The sequence below is a fragment of the Pseudophryne corroboree genome, chromosome 4, assembly GCF_028390025.1.
Source record: "Pseudophryne corroboree isolate aPseCor3 chromosome 4, aPseCor3.hap2, whole genome shotgun sequence".
Taxonomy (NCBI): domain Eukaryota; kingdom Metazoa; phylum Chordata; class Amphibia; order Anura; family Myobatrachidae; genus Pseudophryne; species Pseudophryne corroboree.
This window is the reverse complement of record NC_086447.1, coordinates 435618540-435637930: the sequence shown is the minus strand read 5'-3', so window position 1 is coordinate 435637930 and position 19391 is coordinate 435618540. Positions and strand designations below refer to the sequence as shown.

General features: G+C 43.6%; 1 protein-coding gene across 5 annotated transcripts in view; it reads right to left on the bottom strand.

The window, feature by feature from the left end:
* The window catches only part of DOP1A (DOP1 leucine zipper like protein A), a 241042-nt gene that overhangs the window by 107572 nt on the left and 114079 nt on the right, over nt 1-19391 (bottom strand). For 4 of the 5 annotated variants that reach the window (XM_063916890.1, XM_063916894.1, XM_063916892.1 and 1 more), the window contains exons 6-8: nt 17476-17574; nt 12556-12655; nt 7589-7698 (exon numbers count right to left, since the gene is read on the bottom strand). In XM_063916890.1, coding sequence (XP_063772960.1) covers nt 7589-7698; nt 12556-12655; nt 17476-17574 — 309 coding nt within the window. The remainder of the gene's footprint in view (nt 1-7588; nt 7699-12555; nt 12656-17475; nt 17575-19391) is intronic. The other variant, XM_063916893.1, reaches the window with a different exon arrangement.

Genomic DNA, 19391 nt, shown 5'->3' with positions numbered 1-19391 from the left:
ATACAGGGTCGAATTCCTTCATCCAATGGACAATGGGATTGTAGGGACTATGAGATTGCATTGTGTGTGGGGCATAAATAGGCAGGCCGACCACATCCAGCTCTCACTCTTCAACGGTTCTCATTGCTGAAAATCGGGTGCTGGATGTCCAGGCGCATGCGATCGTTTACCCTGTGTGTAAGTTTCTCTCCGTAATCATTGTCTTTCTGTGAGCCAATTTCTCTCATCTCTCTCTCTCTCTCTTTCCCTTCTCTTTCTCTCGTATCTCCCCTAGACTAGTATTGTATTGTATTAGATAGTATTGTATTTTGGTTAGGAAGTCTTTGTTATATTGTAGTGTATCATTTGTACTGTTATCCCCTTTTTACAAGTATACTAGATATAATACAGTTAATAGGCTTTGGACCCTAAACCAGTATCTGTGTATTTCCTATAGTGTTAAGTGTTCACTTGAGCGTCGGTGACGCTCAAGCAGCTTTGTAGTTAGTCAGGTTACACAAGGTTGCACTTACACACTGTATTCACATTAAGGTATTCCGTGTATTTCATTGGTATAAGGTTTAGACATAAAGGTATAGCGTTGTGAGCGTCTGCGCCGCTGGTGATCTCCTCGTGGTCTCGAGCGTCCGCTACGCCATAGCGAATCATTACTCTAGTCATAGCCAATAACGTGTCCTGTGATCACTGGGCCGTGAGCGAACGTGACGCTTGAGCGTCTCGCCTACGGCTGAGCGATCGTTACGCAACTAGCGTACCATTACGGTACTTCTTAAGTAAACAGCGTACAGTGTTCTTAGACTTCATAAAGGGTTGTTTATACGACAAGGGAATTTAGCATTGTCAGACCGAAAGGACTGCGGCTGAAAAGACGGTGTCTTTTTCTGTTGGGAGGGGGTCTGAGGTAAAAAGGTGGATTTTCCGGCAGTTGCCGTGGCCACCAGATCCGATAGACCGACGCCAAATAATTCCTCCCCTTTATACGGCAATACTTCCATATGTCGTTTGGAATCCGCATCACCTGACCACTGTCGCGTCCATAAACTCCTTCTGGCAGATATGGACATCGCATTTACTCTCGATGCCAGAGTGCAAATATCTCTCTGCGCATCTCGCATATAAAGGAAAGCATTCTTTAATTGCTCTATAGTCAATAAAATACTGTCCCTATCCAGGGTATCAATATTTTCAGTCAGGGAATCCAACCAGACGACCCCAGCACTGCACATCCAGGCTGAGGCGATGGCCGGTCGCAGTATAACACCAGTATGTGTGTATATACTTTTTAGGGTAGTTTCCAGTCTCCTATCTGCTGGATCCTTGAGGGCGGCCGTATCCGGAGACGGTAACGCCATTTGTTTTGATAAGCGTGTGAGCGCCTTATCCACCCTAGGGGGTGTTTCCCAGCGCGCCCTAACCTCTGGCGGGAAAGGGTATAATGCTAATAACTTTTTTGAAATTAGCATTTTTCTATCTGGGTTAAACCACGCTTCATCACATACATCATTTAATTCCTCTGATTCAGGAAAAACTACAGGTAGTTTTTTCACCCCCCACATAATACCCCTTTTTGTGGTACTTGCAGCATCAGAGATATGCAAAGCCTCCTTCATTGCCGTGATCATATAACGTGTGGCCCTACTTGAAAATACGTTTGTTTCATCACCGTCGACACTAGATTCAGTGTCTGTGTCTGGGTCTGTGTCGACCGACTGAGGTAAAGGGCGCTTTACAGCCCCTGACGGTGTCTGAGACGCCTGGGCAGGTACTAACTGGTTTGCCGGCCGTCTCATGTCGTCAACTGATTTTTGTAATGTGCTGACATTATCACGTAATTCCATAAACAAAGCCATCCATTCCGGTGTCGACTCCCTGGGGGGTGACATCACCATTATCGGCAATTGCTCTGCCTCCACGCCAACATCGTCCTCATACATGTCGACACACACGTACCGACACACAGGGAATGCTCTTATCGAAGACAGGACCCCACTAGCCCTTTGGGGAGACAGAGGGAGAGTTTGCCAGCACACACCCAAGCGCTATAATATATATGGGAACAACCTTATATAAGTGTTGTTCCTTATAGCAGCTTAAATATATCCAGTATATCGCCAAAAAATGCCCCCCCTCTCTGTTTTACCCTGTTTCTGTAGTGCAGTGCAGGGGAGAGTCCTGGGAACCTTCCTCACAGCGGAGCTGAGCAGGAAAATGGCGCTGTGTGCTGAGGAGAATAAGCCCCGCCCCTATTTCGGCGGGCTTTCCTCCCGTGGATTTAGATAAGTGGCATGGGTTAAATACATACATATAGCCTTAATGGCTATATGTGATGTATTCTTTTGCCTTAAGGTAATAAAATATTGCTGCCCAGGGCGCCCCCAGCAGCGCCCTGCACCCTCCGTGACCGCTTGGTGTGAAGTGTGTGACAACAATGGCGCACAGCTGCAGTGCTGTGCGCTACCTTCATGAAGACTGAAAAGCCTTCTGCCGCCTGTTTCCGGACCTTCAATCTTCAGCATCTGTAAGGGGGGTCGGCGGCGCGGCTCCGGAACGAACCCCAGGGCGAGACCTGTGTTCCGACTCCCTCTGGAGCTAATGGTGTCCAGTAGCCTAAGAATCCAATCCATCCTGCACGCAGGTGAGTTGAAATTCTCTCCCCTAAGTCCCTCGATGCAGTGAGCCTGTTGCCAGCAGGACTCACTGAAAATAAAAAACCTAAAAAACTTTTTCTAAGCAGCTCTTTAAGAGAGCCACCTAGATTGCACCCTGCTCGGACGGGCACAAAAACCTAACTGAGGCTTGGAGGAGGGTCATAGGGGGAGGAGCCAGTACACACCACCTGATCCTAAAGCTTTATTTTTGTGCCCTGTCTCCTGCGGAGCCGCTATTCCCCATGGTCCTGACGGAGTCCCCAGCATCCACTTAGGACGTTAGAGAAATGGGGTTGACTCTGAGTCGCATGCAAAGGGCAGAAGGCGGAAGCCTGTTTTACTTCTTTATACTTCTTATACCTATACTTGGTTATACTAATGTGACTATCTGTTCAACAAACGCAGGGGATTGTGTGTGTGCCAGAGGAAAACAGTGCCGCCCAGTGACTTTATATCAGTCTCCGCAACCTTCATCCCCTGTCTCATGCTAGCTACAAAAGATCTGTCAGAAACAGACTTCTCGTCTGTACGCAGGGCTCAGAATCACACAGCTTTCCATACACGCCCACAACACCCCCACAAGTCAGGATGGTTCCATGCGATCACTTCGCCACTGCGCAGTACCAGCCCTGAAATGCTTAATTTCATGGAAAGACAGATCCGGCCTAGTTGCGTCTGTGTATATGCAAAAATGCATGAAGTCACTACTACGCATGCGCAGCATACATCTGTGATAGTATCTGCATCAGTGAATAGAGATTTGCACGAATCAGTCCCTTAAAAACGATGAAATTAGAAAAAAAACAGAGCTCATTAAGTCACACTATTTTGTAATTGTGTTTTGAAGCAACATACTGTAAGAAATGTAAATTTTGTAAAATTACTTCTTACAAATAAAGTACATGAGGCCATGCCCAGCCATTACACTATTTGCCTAAACGAGTACAATGCTAACACTAACAAATACACATGTAAATAAATAACTGAAAGATTTCCAAACTGCATTTACACCTGAGCAGCTTATGAGATCCCTCACCTATCGTATAACTGGACTACTCACAGCAGCCCAGAGTATGTCAGGAGATGCAGTAACCTCTCAATGCATGTATGTGATTGTTAGTAAGGACGGTACAATCTGGAACCAAGAGTCTTTGCGGCAACTAACATGACTTGACTGCTATATTTTTTTTTTTATAATTTCATGGAAGGTACATTCTAATGATGACTGGTTAGTAAAGATGCAGTATTTGTTGGCACATTCCACACTGGAAACATTAATATACGCCGTTGGTGACCAGATAGTGATCTCTAATGCTTTACCTGGTACCCAGGGACTGTGAGCAGCCTGAAAGTAACACTAAAAATAAAGGAGGCATATTGCAAACAGTTATGAATTAACCACTGGCAGTGACAAATGAGAAGCTGGTTGCCCAACCTTCATGGTGACAAGGGAAAACAAATGCCATTGGGGTTCTGCTGCCAAAGGCAAAACAAAAGGCTGGTCAGAAGTTGCACCAGAAGGCGATTACAGAGTATATATTACAAGAACATTTATGGCTGTCAGGATTACTGCTGACATATTAGTAAGCATTAATATATCTCCAACAATAGTATATAAGCAGTGATAATGTCTAAAACATGCCTAGCATAACTTTAATAGTCATTTGTAATGCACAATAATTATTCTATGTTACTATAACAAGTAATATAATTACTACTGGTATGTCACTGTGTGTGTGTCACACACACACACATACAGACAGACAGATAGAGATGGATGTTTTTGAGGAGCGCTCTAATTCAATAAGTTTTACCAATATGGATATGAACTGAGGATTAACACCTTATGGGGTATATGCAATTCACGGCGAATCGCGGCAAATTATCGGCGTTTTTTAATTCGACACAATTCGACAGGTGAATTCCGGCAGGTGGCTGCCGGAATTCACCATATTCAATGAAAAACGGATTCGACATTCCCGCGGGTGAAAAACGGCCGATTTGCCGGATTTTGCTGCGAATTAAAAAAACGGGTAAAAACGGGAAAAACCCGGAAAAAAATGGCGTGGGGTTCCCCCTCCAAAGCATAACCAGCCTCGGGCTCTTCGAGCTGGTCCTGGTTCTAAAAATGCGGGGACAAAATTGACATGGGATCCCCCGTATTTTTAAAACCAGCACCGGGCTCTGCGCCTGATGCTGGTGCAAAAAATACGGGGGACAAAAAGAGTAGGGGTCCCCCCGTATTTTATACACCAGCATCGGGCTCCACTAGCTGGACAGATAATGCCACAGCCGGGGGTCACTTTTATACAGCGCCCTGCGGCCGTGGCATTAAATATCCAACTAGTCACCCCTGGCCGGGGTACCCTGGGGGAGTGGGAACCCCTTCAATCAAGGGGTCCCCCCCCCAGCCACCCAAGGGCCAGGGGTGAAGCCCGAGGCTGTCCCCCCCCATCCAAAGGCTGCGGATGGGAGGCTGATAGCCTTGAGTAAAATGACAGAATATTGTTTTTTTCCAGTAGTACTACAAGTCCCAGCAAGCCTCCCCCGCAAGCTGGTACTTGGAGAACCACAAGTACCAGCATGCGGGAGAAAAACGGGCCCGCTGGTACCTGTAGTACTACTGGAAAAAAATACCCAAATAAAAACAGGACACACACACCGTGACAAGTACAACTTTATTACACACTGCCGACACACACATACTTACCTATGTTGACACGCCGACTGCCACAGTCTCCGACGATCCGAGGGTACCTGTGAAAAAATTATACTCACCTTCCAGCGTCCAGAGATAAATCCACGTCCAGAGTATAATCCAGGTACTTGGCAAAATAACAAAACGCAAAAACCCGTGCCAGCGGACTGAAAGGTGCTGGTTTTAAAAATACGGGGGATCCCCTGTCAAATTTTTCCCCACATTTTTAGAACCAGGACCAGCTCGAAGAGCCCGAGGCTGGTTATGCTTTGGAGGGGGGACCCCACGCCATTTTTTTCCTTGATTTTACCGTTCCAGCTATTAAAAAAAAAAAAAAAAAAAAAAAAATAATCTTTTTAAAAATATATAAATAATACTTGTGCAACCAAAAAAGACAAACCAAGTACCTAATCCCTTCTAATATAAATAGATATGCTATTCCCCCCAAAAAAACATGTTTTAATTTTTTTTTATTGGTTTCACCCTCCAAAGTGTGGCGGATTGAAAATGACGAATTTACTGTCTAAAAGCACTGTTGTCGAATTTCCAAACTTGAATTGAATACACTTTGGTCGAATTGCAGCACTTGTATCATTGCAGAAAAGTCGAATTTGACAAAAGTCGAATTTCAAAAAGTCGAATTTTGAAAGTCCGTTTTTTTGACGGAAAGCACTGAATTGCATTGACTATTTTTTTTTTTTTTTGCGAAAAAAAATCCCGAAATTCGACAATTTCGGGAATTCGACTGCAATTGCATATACCCCTATATATCACACCCAAGATCATAAAAAACTTTCTTTGATTTATAAAATGTAACTAAAACATTTCTCAATAGAGTTTGTTCACACAAGCATTCTATCGAACATAAACAAGATATAAATTTGTCAAGGGTTTTTTCTTGTATATACCCCTTCACTTTTTGTTAATACAAGTAAAATATTTCACCCAGCGCGTTTCGTCTGTGGAGACTTCTTCAGGGGTGTTAGTTGTCAAACTAATGAAAGTTCAGAGTAGTGTCAGGAATATTTCTTATTCTCAGATGACAACACCATATCAATTATTTATACTGGAAGCATATATGAGGCTCTCTCATTTAGATTAATCGGTAATGTTTAACATAATTTCCTACTCTTAGGAGTCTAATAACTTAAATTATCCTCAAAAATCTTCAACCGATTCCCACAGAATTTAGAGTATTCTTAATAGTTGTCCAAATTATTATAGAGACCAACAGCAGTTAGTCTCATCTGTATGGTCATACATGCACATACTGTAATGTACAGATGCGTCCTCATACATCCAGCCTCAATACACCATGCAGTGCGAGATGCCTGGTGTGAGTAGCCACCTGGTCCTGTGCAACTCTGCGAACGTCGGAAGTCCTTTTTTGCCGAAAACACATCTTAGTCACAAAGCAATGCAGCTAGGACACATCAGGAGACTCTGCAGATTAATTTGATTTATGACACTTGTATATCTGTGTGACCGAGTCTCTGAATCTGTACACAAAGTGCTACAATGCAGCAGTTGCAGCTTTTTTCCAGTGCAAGTTCTGTTCTGCTCTATATACAGAATTAGTCACACACAAATATACAAGTGTCATATATAAAATTAATCATCACAGTCTCCTCAAGCGTACTAGTCACCTTGCGTTGCAGCTAAGATGTATATTCTGCAAAAAAAGGCATCTGATGTTAGCAGAGTTGCACACGCAACCTGGCGTGCCAAGAGGAGCTGTTTGGCGTGACTGCAGCAAACATGCGATAATGCCGCAGCCGCAAAAAATGTATGTTTTCGGGCTTTGTTTTATTACTGTTTGTTAGAACAACTGAAGGTGGCATATTATTGGGCCTACATTTACTTCTGAACATAGAAGTAGCCATGATAGTTACTGATGGCTTATTAGCGCTGCTGAATAACTGTTGTAGACACTGTACTTTCAGCATAGCTGACATACTAGTGGGCATCACAACTGTTTCCGTCACAGAACCAGTAGAACTGAGGCCGTCTGGTTTTTAACAAGTGCCTCAGTTTTTCTCAAGAGTCTCTGGAGTATTTGGACCGATTTGGGGAATTGGAGCTTTATTGCACAGTGGAAATCCTCAGGTACAGATGAACTATTAACAATATGAAGGAGTTGCTTAAAAGTATACAAGTAGAATGTATACATTGTAAATAAACTTTGTCTTACCATAAAAAAATATTTTTGGTTTAGAAAATGAGCATATTTAGTGATACACACCTGCACCAAGAGTTCCTTGGAGAAACTGCTAAAATAGTAAGAGGCATGTTCCTCTGGATTTCTTTGTCTCACACTTCTTGGTCCTACAATTGCCCCATTGTTGTCAAATCCTAGAAGAAACGTTTACATTATGCAAATTTACAGGATCTATAAACTATGACGGCAAGGACACAAGGCACACAGGCACTGGTAACTCACCAAATGTGTAGTCCCCATAATGACAGCAAAAAAAGATCACAACACAGTTTAACAACAGAACTGCTTACTAAGCTTCATATGAAAGAACATCTACAGTATCTTCTTCTTGTCACATACACTTATAGCTCTGACATATTCCCAGTTATTTCTCACATGCAAACACAGAGAGTAAAATTGCATCTCCTCAATATAGTCAAAGAGATAAACAGATTTCTGAGAAATTGGTGCAGTTTAGTGAACGATGAGGATTTGCCACTTGTGACTTAAGAAGCATGAACGTGAGAATTGCTGTTCCCTTGTCCTAGCTGTATAAACCTAGAAATTACCAGGCATATGACCCAATGTGTAGTGATGCCAGTTCCAGGACAATTGGGTTATACAATAGTATGCTTCAGACTTTCCACTTTGCAGACATGGGGGTATATTTACTAAGGTCCCGATTTTGACCGAGATGCCGTTTTTTCATCAAAGTGTCATCTCGGTAATTTACTAAACTCAAATTACGGCAGTGATGAGGGCATACGTATTTTTTGGGTAGTCCATGAAAATAATTACGAATGAATAAACCATCGGTCAAAACGCGGCTGTTTAAGTATGAATCTCGGTCATTTACTAAGAAGTGCAAAGCAAAAAAAAATAAAACACTGCCGTGAAAAATTACAACTCGTAAAAAAGTGCTAAAAAAAACCCAGACCTGCTTTTTTAATCCGTGATTGTATAGGCATGCAGGGATCCATGAGATCCGTGCATGTATATCAGTGGGAAGGGGGTGGGAAAGTGGTTATTTTCTTTAAAAAAATTGCGTGGGGTCCCCCCTCCTAAGCATAACCAGCCTCGGGCTCTTTGAGCCGATCCTGGTTGCAGAAATATGGGGAAAAAATTGACAGGGGTTCCCCCATATTTAAGCAACCAGCATCGGGCTCTGCGCCTGGTCCTGGTTCCAAAAATACGGGGGACAAAAAGAGTAGGGGTCCCCCGTATTTCTAAAACCAGCACCGGGCTCCACTAGCTGGACAGATAATGCCACAGCCGGGGGTCACCTTTATATAGTGCCCTGCGGCCGTGGCATCAAAAATCCAACTAGTCACCCCTGGCCGGGGTACCCTGGGGGAGTGGGGACCCCTTCAATCAAGGGGTCCCCCCCCCCCCCCAGCCACCCAAGGGCCATGGGTGAAGCCCGAGGCTGTCCCCCCCATCCAATTGGCTGCGGATGGGGGGCTGATAGCCTTTTGTGAAAATGAAAAGATATTGTTTTTAGTAGCAGTACTACAAGGCCCAGCAAGCCTCCCCCGCATGCTGGTACTTGGAGAACCACAAGTACCAGCATGCGGCGGAAAAACGGGCCCGCTGGTACCTGTAGTACTACTACTAAAAAAATACCCAAAAAAAGACAAGACACACACACCTTGAAAGTAAAGATTTATTACATACATCCACACAAACATATACACATACTTACCTTATGTTCACACGCAGGTCGGTCCTCTTGTCCAGTAGAATCCATGGGGTACCTGTTGAAAAAATTATACTCACAAAATCCAGTGTAGATCGGTCCTCTTCAAATCCATTTGTAATCCACGTACTTGAGAAAATAAAAAAACGGAGTCCCGACCACGAACTGAAAGGGGCCCCATGTTTTCACATGGGACCCCTTTCCCCGAATGCCAGAAACCCACTCTGACTTCTGTCTAAGTGGGTTTCTTCAGCCAATCAGGGAGCGCCACGTTGTAGCACCCTCCTGATCGGCTGTGTGTTCCTGTACTGACTGACAGGCGGCACACGGCAGTGTTACAATGTAGCGCCTATGCGCTCCATTGTAACCAATGGTGGGAACTTTCTGCTCAGCGGTGAGTTCACTTTCGGTCAACCGCAGGGCAGAAAGTTCCCACCATTGGTTACAATAGAGCGCATAGGCGCTACATTGTAACACTGCCGCGTGCTGCCTGTCAGTCAGTACAGGAGCACACAGCCGATCAGGAGGGTGCTACAACGTGGCGCTCCCTGATTGGCTGAAGAAACCCACTTAGACAGAAGTCAGAGTGGGTTTCTGGCATTCGGGGAAAGGGGTCCCATGTGAAAACATGGGGCCCCTTTCAGTTCGTGGTCGGGACTCCGTTTTTTTATTTTCTCAAGTACGTGGATTACAAATGGATTTGAAGAGGACCGATCTACACTGGATTTTGTGAGTATAATTTTTTCAACAGGTACCCCATGGATTCTACTGGACAAGAGGACCGACCTGCGTGTGAACATAAGGTAAGTATGTGTATATGTTTGTGTGGATGTATGTAATAGATCTTTACTTTCAAGGTGTGTGTGTCTTGTCTTTTTTTGGGTATTTTTTTAGTAGTAGTACTACAGGTACCAGCGGGCCCGTTTTTCCGCCGCATGCTGGTACTTGTGGTTCTCCAAGTACCAGCATGCGGGGGAGGCTTGCTGGGCCTTGTAGTACTGCTACTAAAAACAATATCTTTTCATTTTCACAAAAGGCTATCAGCCCCCCATCCGCAGCCAATTGGATGGGGGGGACAGCCTCGGGCTTCACCCCTGGCCCTTGGGTGGCTGGGGGGGGGGACCCCTTGATTGAAGGGGTCCCCACTCCCCCAGGGTACCCCGGCCAGGGGTGACTAGTTGGATTTTTGATGCCACGGCCGCAGGGCACTATATAAAAGTGACCCCCGGCTGTGGCATTATCTGTCCAGCTAGTGGAGCCCGGTGCTGGTTTTAAAAATACGGGGGACCCCTACTCTTTTTGTCCCCCGTATTTTTGGAACCAGGACCAGGCGCAGAGCCCGATGCTGGTTGCTTAAATATGGGGGAACCCATGTCATTTTTTCCCCCATATTTCTGCAACCAGGATCGGCTCAAAGAGCCCGAGGCTGGTTATGCTTAGGAGGGGGGACCCCACGCAATTTTTTTTAAAGTTTTACAGTGTTTATTTAAAAAAAAAAATGAACCCCAGCACGGATCACACAGATCCGGCCGAGATTCATTTTGAAAAAGTCGGCAGTGTTTTGCTAATCACTGCCGTAAAAAACAGAAAAAAAAAACGAATGACATCGACATCGGAAAACCCGAAAAGGCAAAATACGGCAGCTTAGTAAATTAGTCGTAATCAATTCAAAAAGTTGCAATTTTACACTGTCGATGTCATTCGTGATTGAACTTTGACCTTTTTCCGAAAATTACGAATGTTAGTAAATATACCCCAAAGTGCTAGTTTTATACTACAGTGGTGAGAAAGTCAAAGTGCATTTCATTAATAAAAAAATGACAAAAACCACTGAAATAATGGGTTGTTCATGCCTTTGTATTTCTCAGCTGCGTTATTATTTTTTTGTATTTTGTTTTACAAAACAAGCTTCATTTTGTACAAACTGAGCATATTTGGGGAAGAAGGTACAACAATGGCAGTGAAAGTGCATCATACTTGCTCCAGACATCCAATACAGACTGCATGTAAGGGTAGCAAACTTTTGGAATGACGTATAGTAAAGCCCTGTACACACGAAGGAGATGTGTGCTGAGCGACCTATCACAGACCGCTCAGCACACATCTCTCGCCCCGCTCAGCACAGCGCGATGTGTGCTGAGCGAGGGGGGATGGAGGGGACGCTCATTTCACCCAGCGGTGAAATGAGCGATATCGCTAGATTTGGTATGCATGCATGCCAAAACTAGAGCCGGCGATAGAATTTAAGCACGGCTATCTCCGTGTGTACCCCCCTTAAGCCTAAATGCTGCAGTGGTCACCCTAACATTAATACCTGATAAATGACATTACACTTTACATACTTTGGGGTATATTCAACACTTCACTATTCAATTTGTGGGCATTTCCAACAGATTTTTAGGCTGATGTCGACAATGCCGAACCGACTTTTTTTTTTTTTTTTTAATTCAAATCGGCTTGGTCAAAAATGTGCCAAAAACATGTTGGAAATGCTTGCAAATTTGACAAAACAGGTGTATCGGCGGGAAAATTTGACGATCCACCTGTTTTTCGACATGCCGGGAAAGCCTACCCAACCAGTTTAATCAAACTGCATAATCAATTGAGATCTTAATTGATTTAATAAAATAATCCTTTAATCAGAGATCCCATTTAATGACCCTGGCAGCTATGTTTCATTTGGTTCCGGTATGAATGGTCGACCATGTTATGGTCGACAGTCATTAGGTCGACCACTATTGGTCGACATTGACATGGTCGACATGGACACATGGTCGACGCATTAAAATGGTCGACACATGAAAGGTCGACACATGAAAAGGTCGACATGAGTCTTAACTTTTTTTGGTGTCGTTTTTTGCGTAAAGTGACTGTGAACCCCAATAAGTGCACCGGGTCCCCTCGCATGGCTCGCCATGCTTCGGGCATGGTGCCTTCGCTCCGCTACCGATTCGCTCGGCACAGATTACCGTTCCAATCGTAGTCCACGTGGATCGTAAAGTATGGAAAAGTTCCCCAAAAGGAAAAAAAGTTAAAAAACTCATGTCGACCTTTCCATGTGTCGACCATGTGTCAATGTCGACCAATAGTGGTCGACCTAATGACTGTCGACCATAACATGGTCGACCATGTGAACGGATACCGTTTCATTTTACTAATACAAGGGAGAATACTCGCTAAATTCAAATGGCTTAATTTCAAGCAAGAATTATGAAATCATGCAAAATATATTGACACGGTAACAAACATTTTATTATACTCATAACAAGTAGTAATATATAGTGCACCATGCAGATAAGTATGATAACAGACTTACCCAGGAGCCATGCATAAAGACGCCTATTTAAGGACATATCTCTGCGTAAGACAACCCGGAGGGCAGCTGACAGAATATGGATCATGTCAGGACGAGTCGCCTATGTAAGGCAGGAAGTGGGGGAAATATACAGTTACCAATGGGCTGCCTTAAACTCATACAGTATATCTACGTTAATGTCATGGATAATGTCAATATAAGAACAGCACACTTATACATTGTTAAAATATAAACTAAAAGCAGCATTACCACATGAAAACTTTTGCAGAAGTTGGGTGTAAGTAGAAAGACCTATCAAAAGCTGCAATAGCCTCCATTACATCACACAACCCAAGTTGTCAGTTACGGGGTGTGAGACAAATAATGGACGCACCATGAAAATGTCTACGTGAAGCAGCCCTGTGGCACCAGCCAGGAGTAGGCGATACATCGCTCAAGTGGTAATCAGTGGCTGCTGGGCAGGGAGCCAGATGCCCCCAGGGCCAGTCCCATGTTCAGTGCCATGGGCCGGCCGACGGCAGCAGCTCACCTAACTCTGGAGGCAGTACAGTAGCTACGCCCCTGCAAAGTGCAATCTCGCGGCTCTCCAGTGCTCTCCAGTGCAGCAAGCACTGCAGTGACTTCTTAAAAACTACAAGTCCCATCAGCCCCTGCTGTCTGGGACCAGCCAGACTAGTACAAATGATTCCTGATGCAGCTCACAAGAGACCAGCTGCTCAGGACAAGAGAAGTTGTTCAGGGACGTGATGCGCTGTCTGTGAGGAGAGGAGGAGGACCCAGCAAGAGGAGCGGATCTAAAGAGGTCAATCAGCCCCACAAAGGGTGAGTAGGATTCTGCTCTATTTTAGTCAGTGTGCTCTCTCTTTCCCATTTCCCCTAATCCTTCCCTCTCTCTCCCATTTCCCCTATTCTTTCTCTCTCTCCCTCCCCTCTCCCCATTTCCCAATTCCTTTGCTTTCTCAATCTCTCCCATTTCGCCTATTCCTTCGCTTGCTCTCTCTCCCTCCCCTTTCTCTCCCTTTTCCTCTATTCCTTCTCTCTCCCTCCCCTCTCCCTTATTTCTTCTCTCTCCTGTCATCCCCTCTTTCTTCCATTTCTCCTATTACTTCTCTGTCTCCCTCCTCCCTGTCTCCCACTGCAGCTATTACTTCTCTCTCTTGCCCTCCGCTCTCTCTCATTTCCCCTACTCCTTCACTTTCCCCCCACACAGTATCCCTTTCCCCCTATTCCTTCACTTTCTCTCTCTCCCATTTCCCCTTTTCCTTTGCTTTTTCTCTCTCTCCCATTTCCCCTACTCCTTCTCTTTCCATCCTTTCTCCCATTTCTTAACTCTCTCTCCCTCCCCTCTCTACCATTTTCCCTATTCCCTCTCTCTCTCTTCCTCCCATTTCCCCTATTCCTTCTTTCTCTCCCCTCTCGCTCCCATTTCTCCTATTCCTTCTCTCTCCGTCCCATTTCCCCTATTCCTTCTCCCTAGCGCTCTGTGTATGCTGCTCACTGCTCAGTCTTTCATGCTCTATCTGCTTTCTCTCTCAAGCAGGCTGATTTGCGCACTGATGGGCGCAGCTCTTATGACACGCAGCCTCTGCTATGCAAGCCCACACTGTGACTTGAGGATTTCTAGGCCAGCTCTTGGCTGTAATTGGGCTGCATAGCAGGGCTTACTGCACTCTGACTATTGCCATATTGAGGCAGTGTGTGGCCATAATATCAAGCATCCTTTAAGGATGGGTCGCTCATGGGCCAGTGCTTTGTCTTGTCCCCCAGAATAAAATTTGCCATAATACAGGCATAAGTGAATTGCTACCGTATTAGGATTAATTATACTTTGTCCTTTTGTTTAACAAAACACTAATCATGACAATAGCAGCTTGAAGCTTCACTTGCAGGAACGGCAGTGTCTGGTTATTACAAGATGACTTGACAATAGCTAACACTGCACGTTTTTTTACACACACATCTTGTATCCAGAAATGCTTTAATCAAACAGTATAAAATAACTGCAACAGTTTTCTAATGTTTACACTGAGCATTTCTTGCTACAATCTCATTAAGGAGCACATGAGTTCTTCAATTCAGCACGACTTTCATGATGTGACAGGGTGGATCTTGATCTAACATCAAGCAAGGAAAAAAAACTATAGTACACATTGGTCTCTCTCAGGTTTTCCTTTGCATGTGAACGAGGATAAAGAAAAAACATTTATATAAAGAAGAAACCAGGAAAGGATTGTTAAGAACTCACTGCAAAATAAAGGACGTATTGTATGAGATCCATTTGATGAATTGTTATATATAGTGTTGCAGTATGAAGGTAAATTGCATTACTAACACATGTATTGCATTGAAACTGGTAAGAGATAGGTTCATGGGTAATTTGAGGAAAAATTACTTTACAGAAAAGGTAGTGGTTATGTGGAGTAGCCTTCCAGCAGAGGTGGTAAAGGCTAAGACAGTAGAGCAATTTAAACATGCATGGGATAGACATAAGGATATCCTTACAAAGAAATAAGGATCAAATAGGATTTGAGGTAACAATATGACTAAAAAAGGTGCAGAGTAGATGGGCCAAGTGGTTCTTATCTGCCGTCAAATTTTATGTTTCTATTCAGTGTTGCTGGAGGGAATCGCCCAAACAGGGGAAATAAGGCAGGTGTGAGAACACCTAATTACTGCAGAGAGGAGAGAGTCCAGGTGGGACTGTGCAGACAAGTGATGCTGCTGTCTGTGTGTCCATTCCAAGTTGTATTGTGTGTGCTACCCAGATAAGACATAGCACAGGTGGAAGTGGTATGGCAAGAGTGGAACATGCCAGGTGGCCAGGGTCAGAACTGGTGGATACAGGTAAATCCCTAATTTCTGACACTGTCCTGGTGAAATTGTGGAAGCAACGACCAGGCAAAAGTCTGGGTTACTCTGCAGGAAGCAGTAGGGAAGTAGTAGGGAAATTGATGGAAACACTCTTAAAAGAAAGAGTTGTAGATTATCTCAAATCCGGCAATTTACTGGATCCCAAACAGCATGGATTCACTGGGGGGAGATCATGTCAAACAAATCTTATTGACTTTTTTGATTGTGTGACTAAAGTGACGGATAAAGGTGGAGCCATGGATTTAGCTTATCTAGACTTTAGTAAGGCTTTTGACACAGTTCCACAGCGCAGACTGCTAAATAAACTTGAAAGTTTGGGATTGGATATTAGGATTATTGAATGGATAAGATCTTGGTTGAAGGATAGAAAACAGAGAGTTATGGTAAATGGAGTGCATTCACAGGAGGGAAATGTTACCAGTGGAGTACCCCAGGGATCTGTACTTGGACCAGTGCTTTTTAATATCTTTATTGGTGACATTGCAAATGGCATTAAAGGGAAAGTATGCCTTTTTGCAGATGGCACAAAGGTATGCAACAGGGTAGACACACCAGGTGGGGTAAAACAAATGATTGAGGATCTAGGTAGACTAGAGGAATGGTCAAGAGTCTGGCAATTACAGTTTAATGCCAAAAAATGCAAAATCATGCACTTGGGTCTCAAAAATCCTAAAGCTAAATACAGTATTAATGGCACTATACTGGAAACTACCGAGGAGGAAAGGGATCTAGGAGTCACTATATCTAGGAGTCACTATTTCAGATGACTTAAAGGCAGGTAAGCAATGTAACAAGGCAATGAGGAAGGCTAGTCAGATGCTTGGCTGCATTGGGAGAGGAATCAGCAGCAGAAAGAAAGAAGTAATAATGCCACTGTATAGGTCATTGGTACGGCCTCATCTAGAATACTGTATTCAGTTCTGGAGGCCATATCTTCAAAAGGATATTAATACATTAGAAACTGTACAAAGGAGGGCAACTAAAATGGTGCATGGCCTACATCACAAAACATACCCAGAAAGAATAAGAAATCTCAATATGTATAGTTTGGAGCAGAGAAGGGAAAGGGGGGTCATGATAGAAATTTTCAAATATATCAAGGGTTTTAACAAAGTCCAGGAGGGAAACATTCTCCAAATGAAGAGAAGCAATAGGACACGAGGACATGCACTGAGACTGGAGGGGGGGAGGTTCAGGGGAAATTTGCGGAAAAATTATTTCACAGAAAGGTGTAGTGGACAAGTGGAATAGCCTCCCATCAGAGGTGGTAGAGGCTAAGACAGTAGAGCAATTTAAACATGCATGGGATAGACATAAGGATATCCTTACAAAGAAATAAGGATCAAATAAGGTTAGAGATAAAAATAATATTAAAAAAAAAAAAGGGGCAGACTAGATGGGCCAAGTGGTTCTTATCTGCCGACAAATTCTATGTTTCTATGTTTCTAAGCAGGACTGAGACTATGCATGCGAGAAGCCAGGCAAGTCTAACTATACCCTGTGAAACACAGGAATGAGACTTTTTATTTAACGGACTTTATGTCTGCAGATTAGGACTGCTAACAGTTGTGATACAAAATGGGTTGTTCTGAAGAGCTCAGTGACTTCAGCGTGGTGCTGTGATAGGATGCCACATTCACAATAAGACGGTTCAAGAAATTTCATTCCTGTTGGATATTCTATGGTCAACTCTAAGCAATATTATTAGAAAGTGGAAGCGTTTAGGAACAACAGCAACTCAGCCACAAAGCGGAAGACCATGTAAAATCACAGAGTGGGGTCAACGACTGGGAAATGAGACATGCTGGATATCTCAGATTTGACAATTCCAACCAAAAAATGATTGGATCGGCCAACCAGCAGGACACTGATCATCGATACCCAGCGACTGGCGTCTCTGAACGGGGATCGTATCAAGGAATAAAGCTTCCTGATGTATTGCTCGCATTACATGATCAGCATATATTTTTAAATTCACAATATTCAAAAGTGAAAAAAATAAAAGGCATTACGAAAAAAAGATATCCAGATCAAAACGGACACCATTACCTGACTCATATGGAAAGGGAAACAAAACAGGATGAGGTCTAATGTGCTCCTCTGAACCAGGACACTGGAGTCTTGCACGGATGTGCTCACGGCCTCCACCTGAAGTGCAACAGTTACAAAAACATGTTAAAGGAACAGGTAACATAATATTTTAATGAAAGACGTATTATAGGATGCCAATATGCATCTTAACATAAGCAAGAGCTAGTGACAGGCCAACTCTGAACAACAACATTCCTTTATTTTTTTCTTAACAAAGCAGATTACAGTAGATCATAACGTGAAAATGATCTCTAGATAGCAATGGATCAAATACATCCTCCTGGCCTTCTCCATTATTTACATTAGGTTAGAATGTCTTTATAAATGGTGTCAAACAAACAAAAAGGTAAACGATAAAATAACAGAGTTAAACTTAAAATTATTTTTAAACAATGAAGATGGCCCAGAGCTGGATATCGCCACCAACATAATAGATACAGCGAATTTTGCAATAAATCGCATTTAAAAAAAAATATCCACACTAATAACGTGACAAATAACATAAAAATGATGCTTTAAATGTAGTGTCATTCCCAGCACAATTATTTACACACAGGCACTGACAAACACCATCTGATAAAAGCATACAGAAATCAGAGTACTTTGGGCCAGATTCAGATTAGTAAGTAAACCTGACGGTACACACACACACACACACACACACACACACACACACACACACACACACACACGATAGTGGGGGGGAATCAGGCCCTTTGCTCTCACTTTTAACAGAGCATTAAAATGTGGTTGTCACTCCCCGCAGTATTGTTTACTATGAATAAGTGCCCCTCTAGAACCCCAATATATTTTACAAACGGTTACAGTTTTTCAGAAAACAGGTCTACAGGTCTATTTACATTATATATTATTTTTAAACCATCAACATTAAAATACGTTTTCCATGCTTTAAGAACGTGTTTAAATATAAACAATTGTGGTTTGCAGAGCCACAATATTTCTTACACTCCTGACTAAAGGCATTCACAAAAACCTATTTGCGTGTAGCAGAAACCATCTCATTGAAGAGTCTCTAACTTTTGCTACAGGCATCTCTGGTACTACTTTCAACATCACATGGAGAGATAGTGATCCAAATGCAGAAACCTCTAAAGCTGCCACCAAGCCCCTGCCAACGTTACACAGGTCCATCTTGTGCACCCTCAGGAAGTGTTGGCAGAGATGTCCCAGTGTCCAATCTCTCCACAGAAGAGGACTGCATTGATAACAGGTAAACATCAATACCTTCATAGAGCCTCCTATTGGCATTGTGAAGTAATGCCAGGACAATCATGAATTGTGGAAATAAGACACTGTCTGTAGAGGGCAGTGTAGAGGCATCTGTCTGTACTTGGCAACTATGACTAATGTGTATAGCAGTTCAAATATTAAACCTGCAAAAGCATTCATAATGAGGCTAGCTTGGCAAGAACTGACTAACAGATGCCTGGGAAACATTTGCGTAGTCTGATTAAGACTCCATAGGGCCCTAGGCAGGATGCTGGTTTAGGGCCCCCCTCCTCTGATCCACTGCTATGAAAACAATTTACTTGCCTGATACATACTGATTACTATACACAGATCACACCGATCTCTAACATTTATACCAATATCTGGAAATTAGGAGGGGAGATGCTCTGGACGCTTCGAAGGTGGGTATCCAAAAAATGGCATGGCCTCACTCTGGGGTGTGCCCAGTGCTCCCTAAACTGCTGGGCAGTTTCCAGACTCTCCCGTACACTGTGTATTTGCTGCACACATGGGCACAGCATCTATTCACCCACTGCCCTGCTATGCAGAACAGCGGTAAAAGAGTGCTATCCCAGCATTTACCCAAAAGGAGATACTGCACGTGGGACAGCAGTTCCATACCC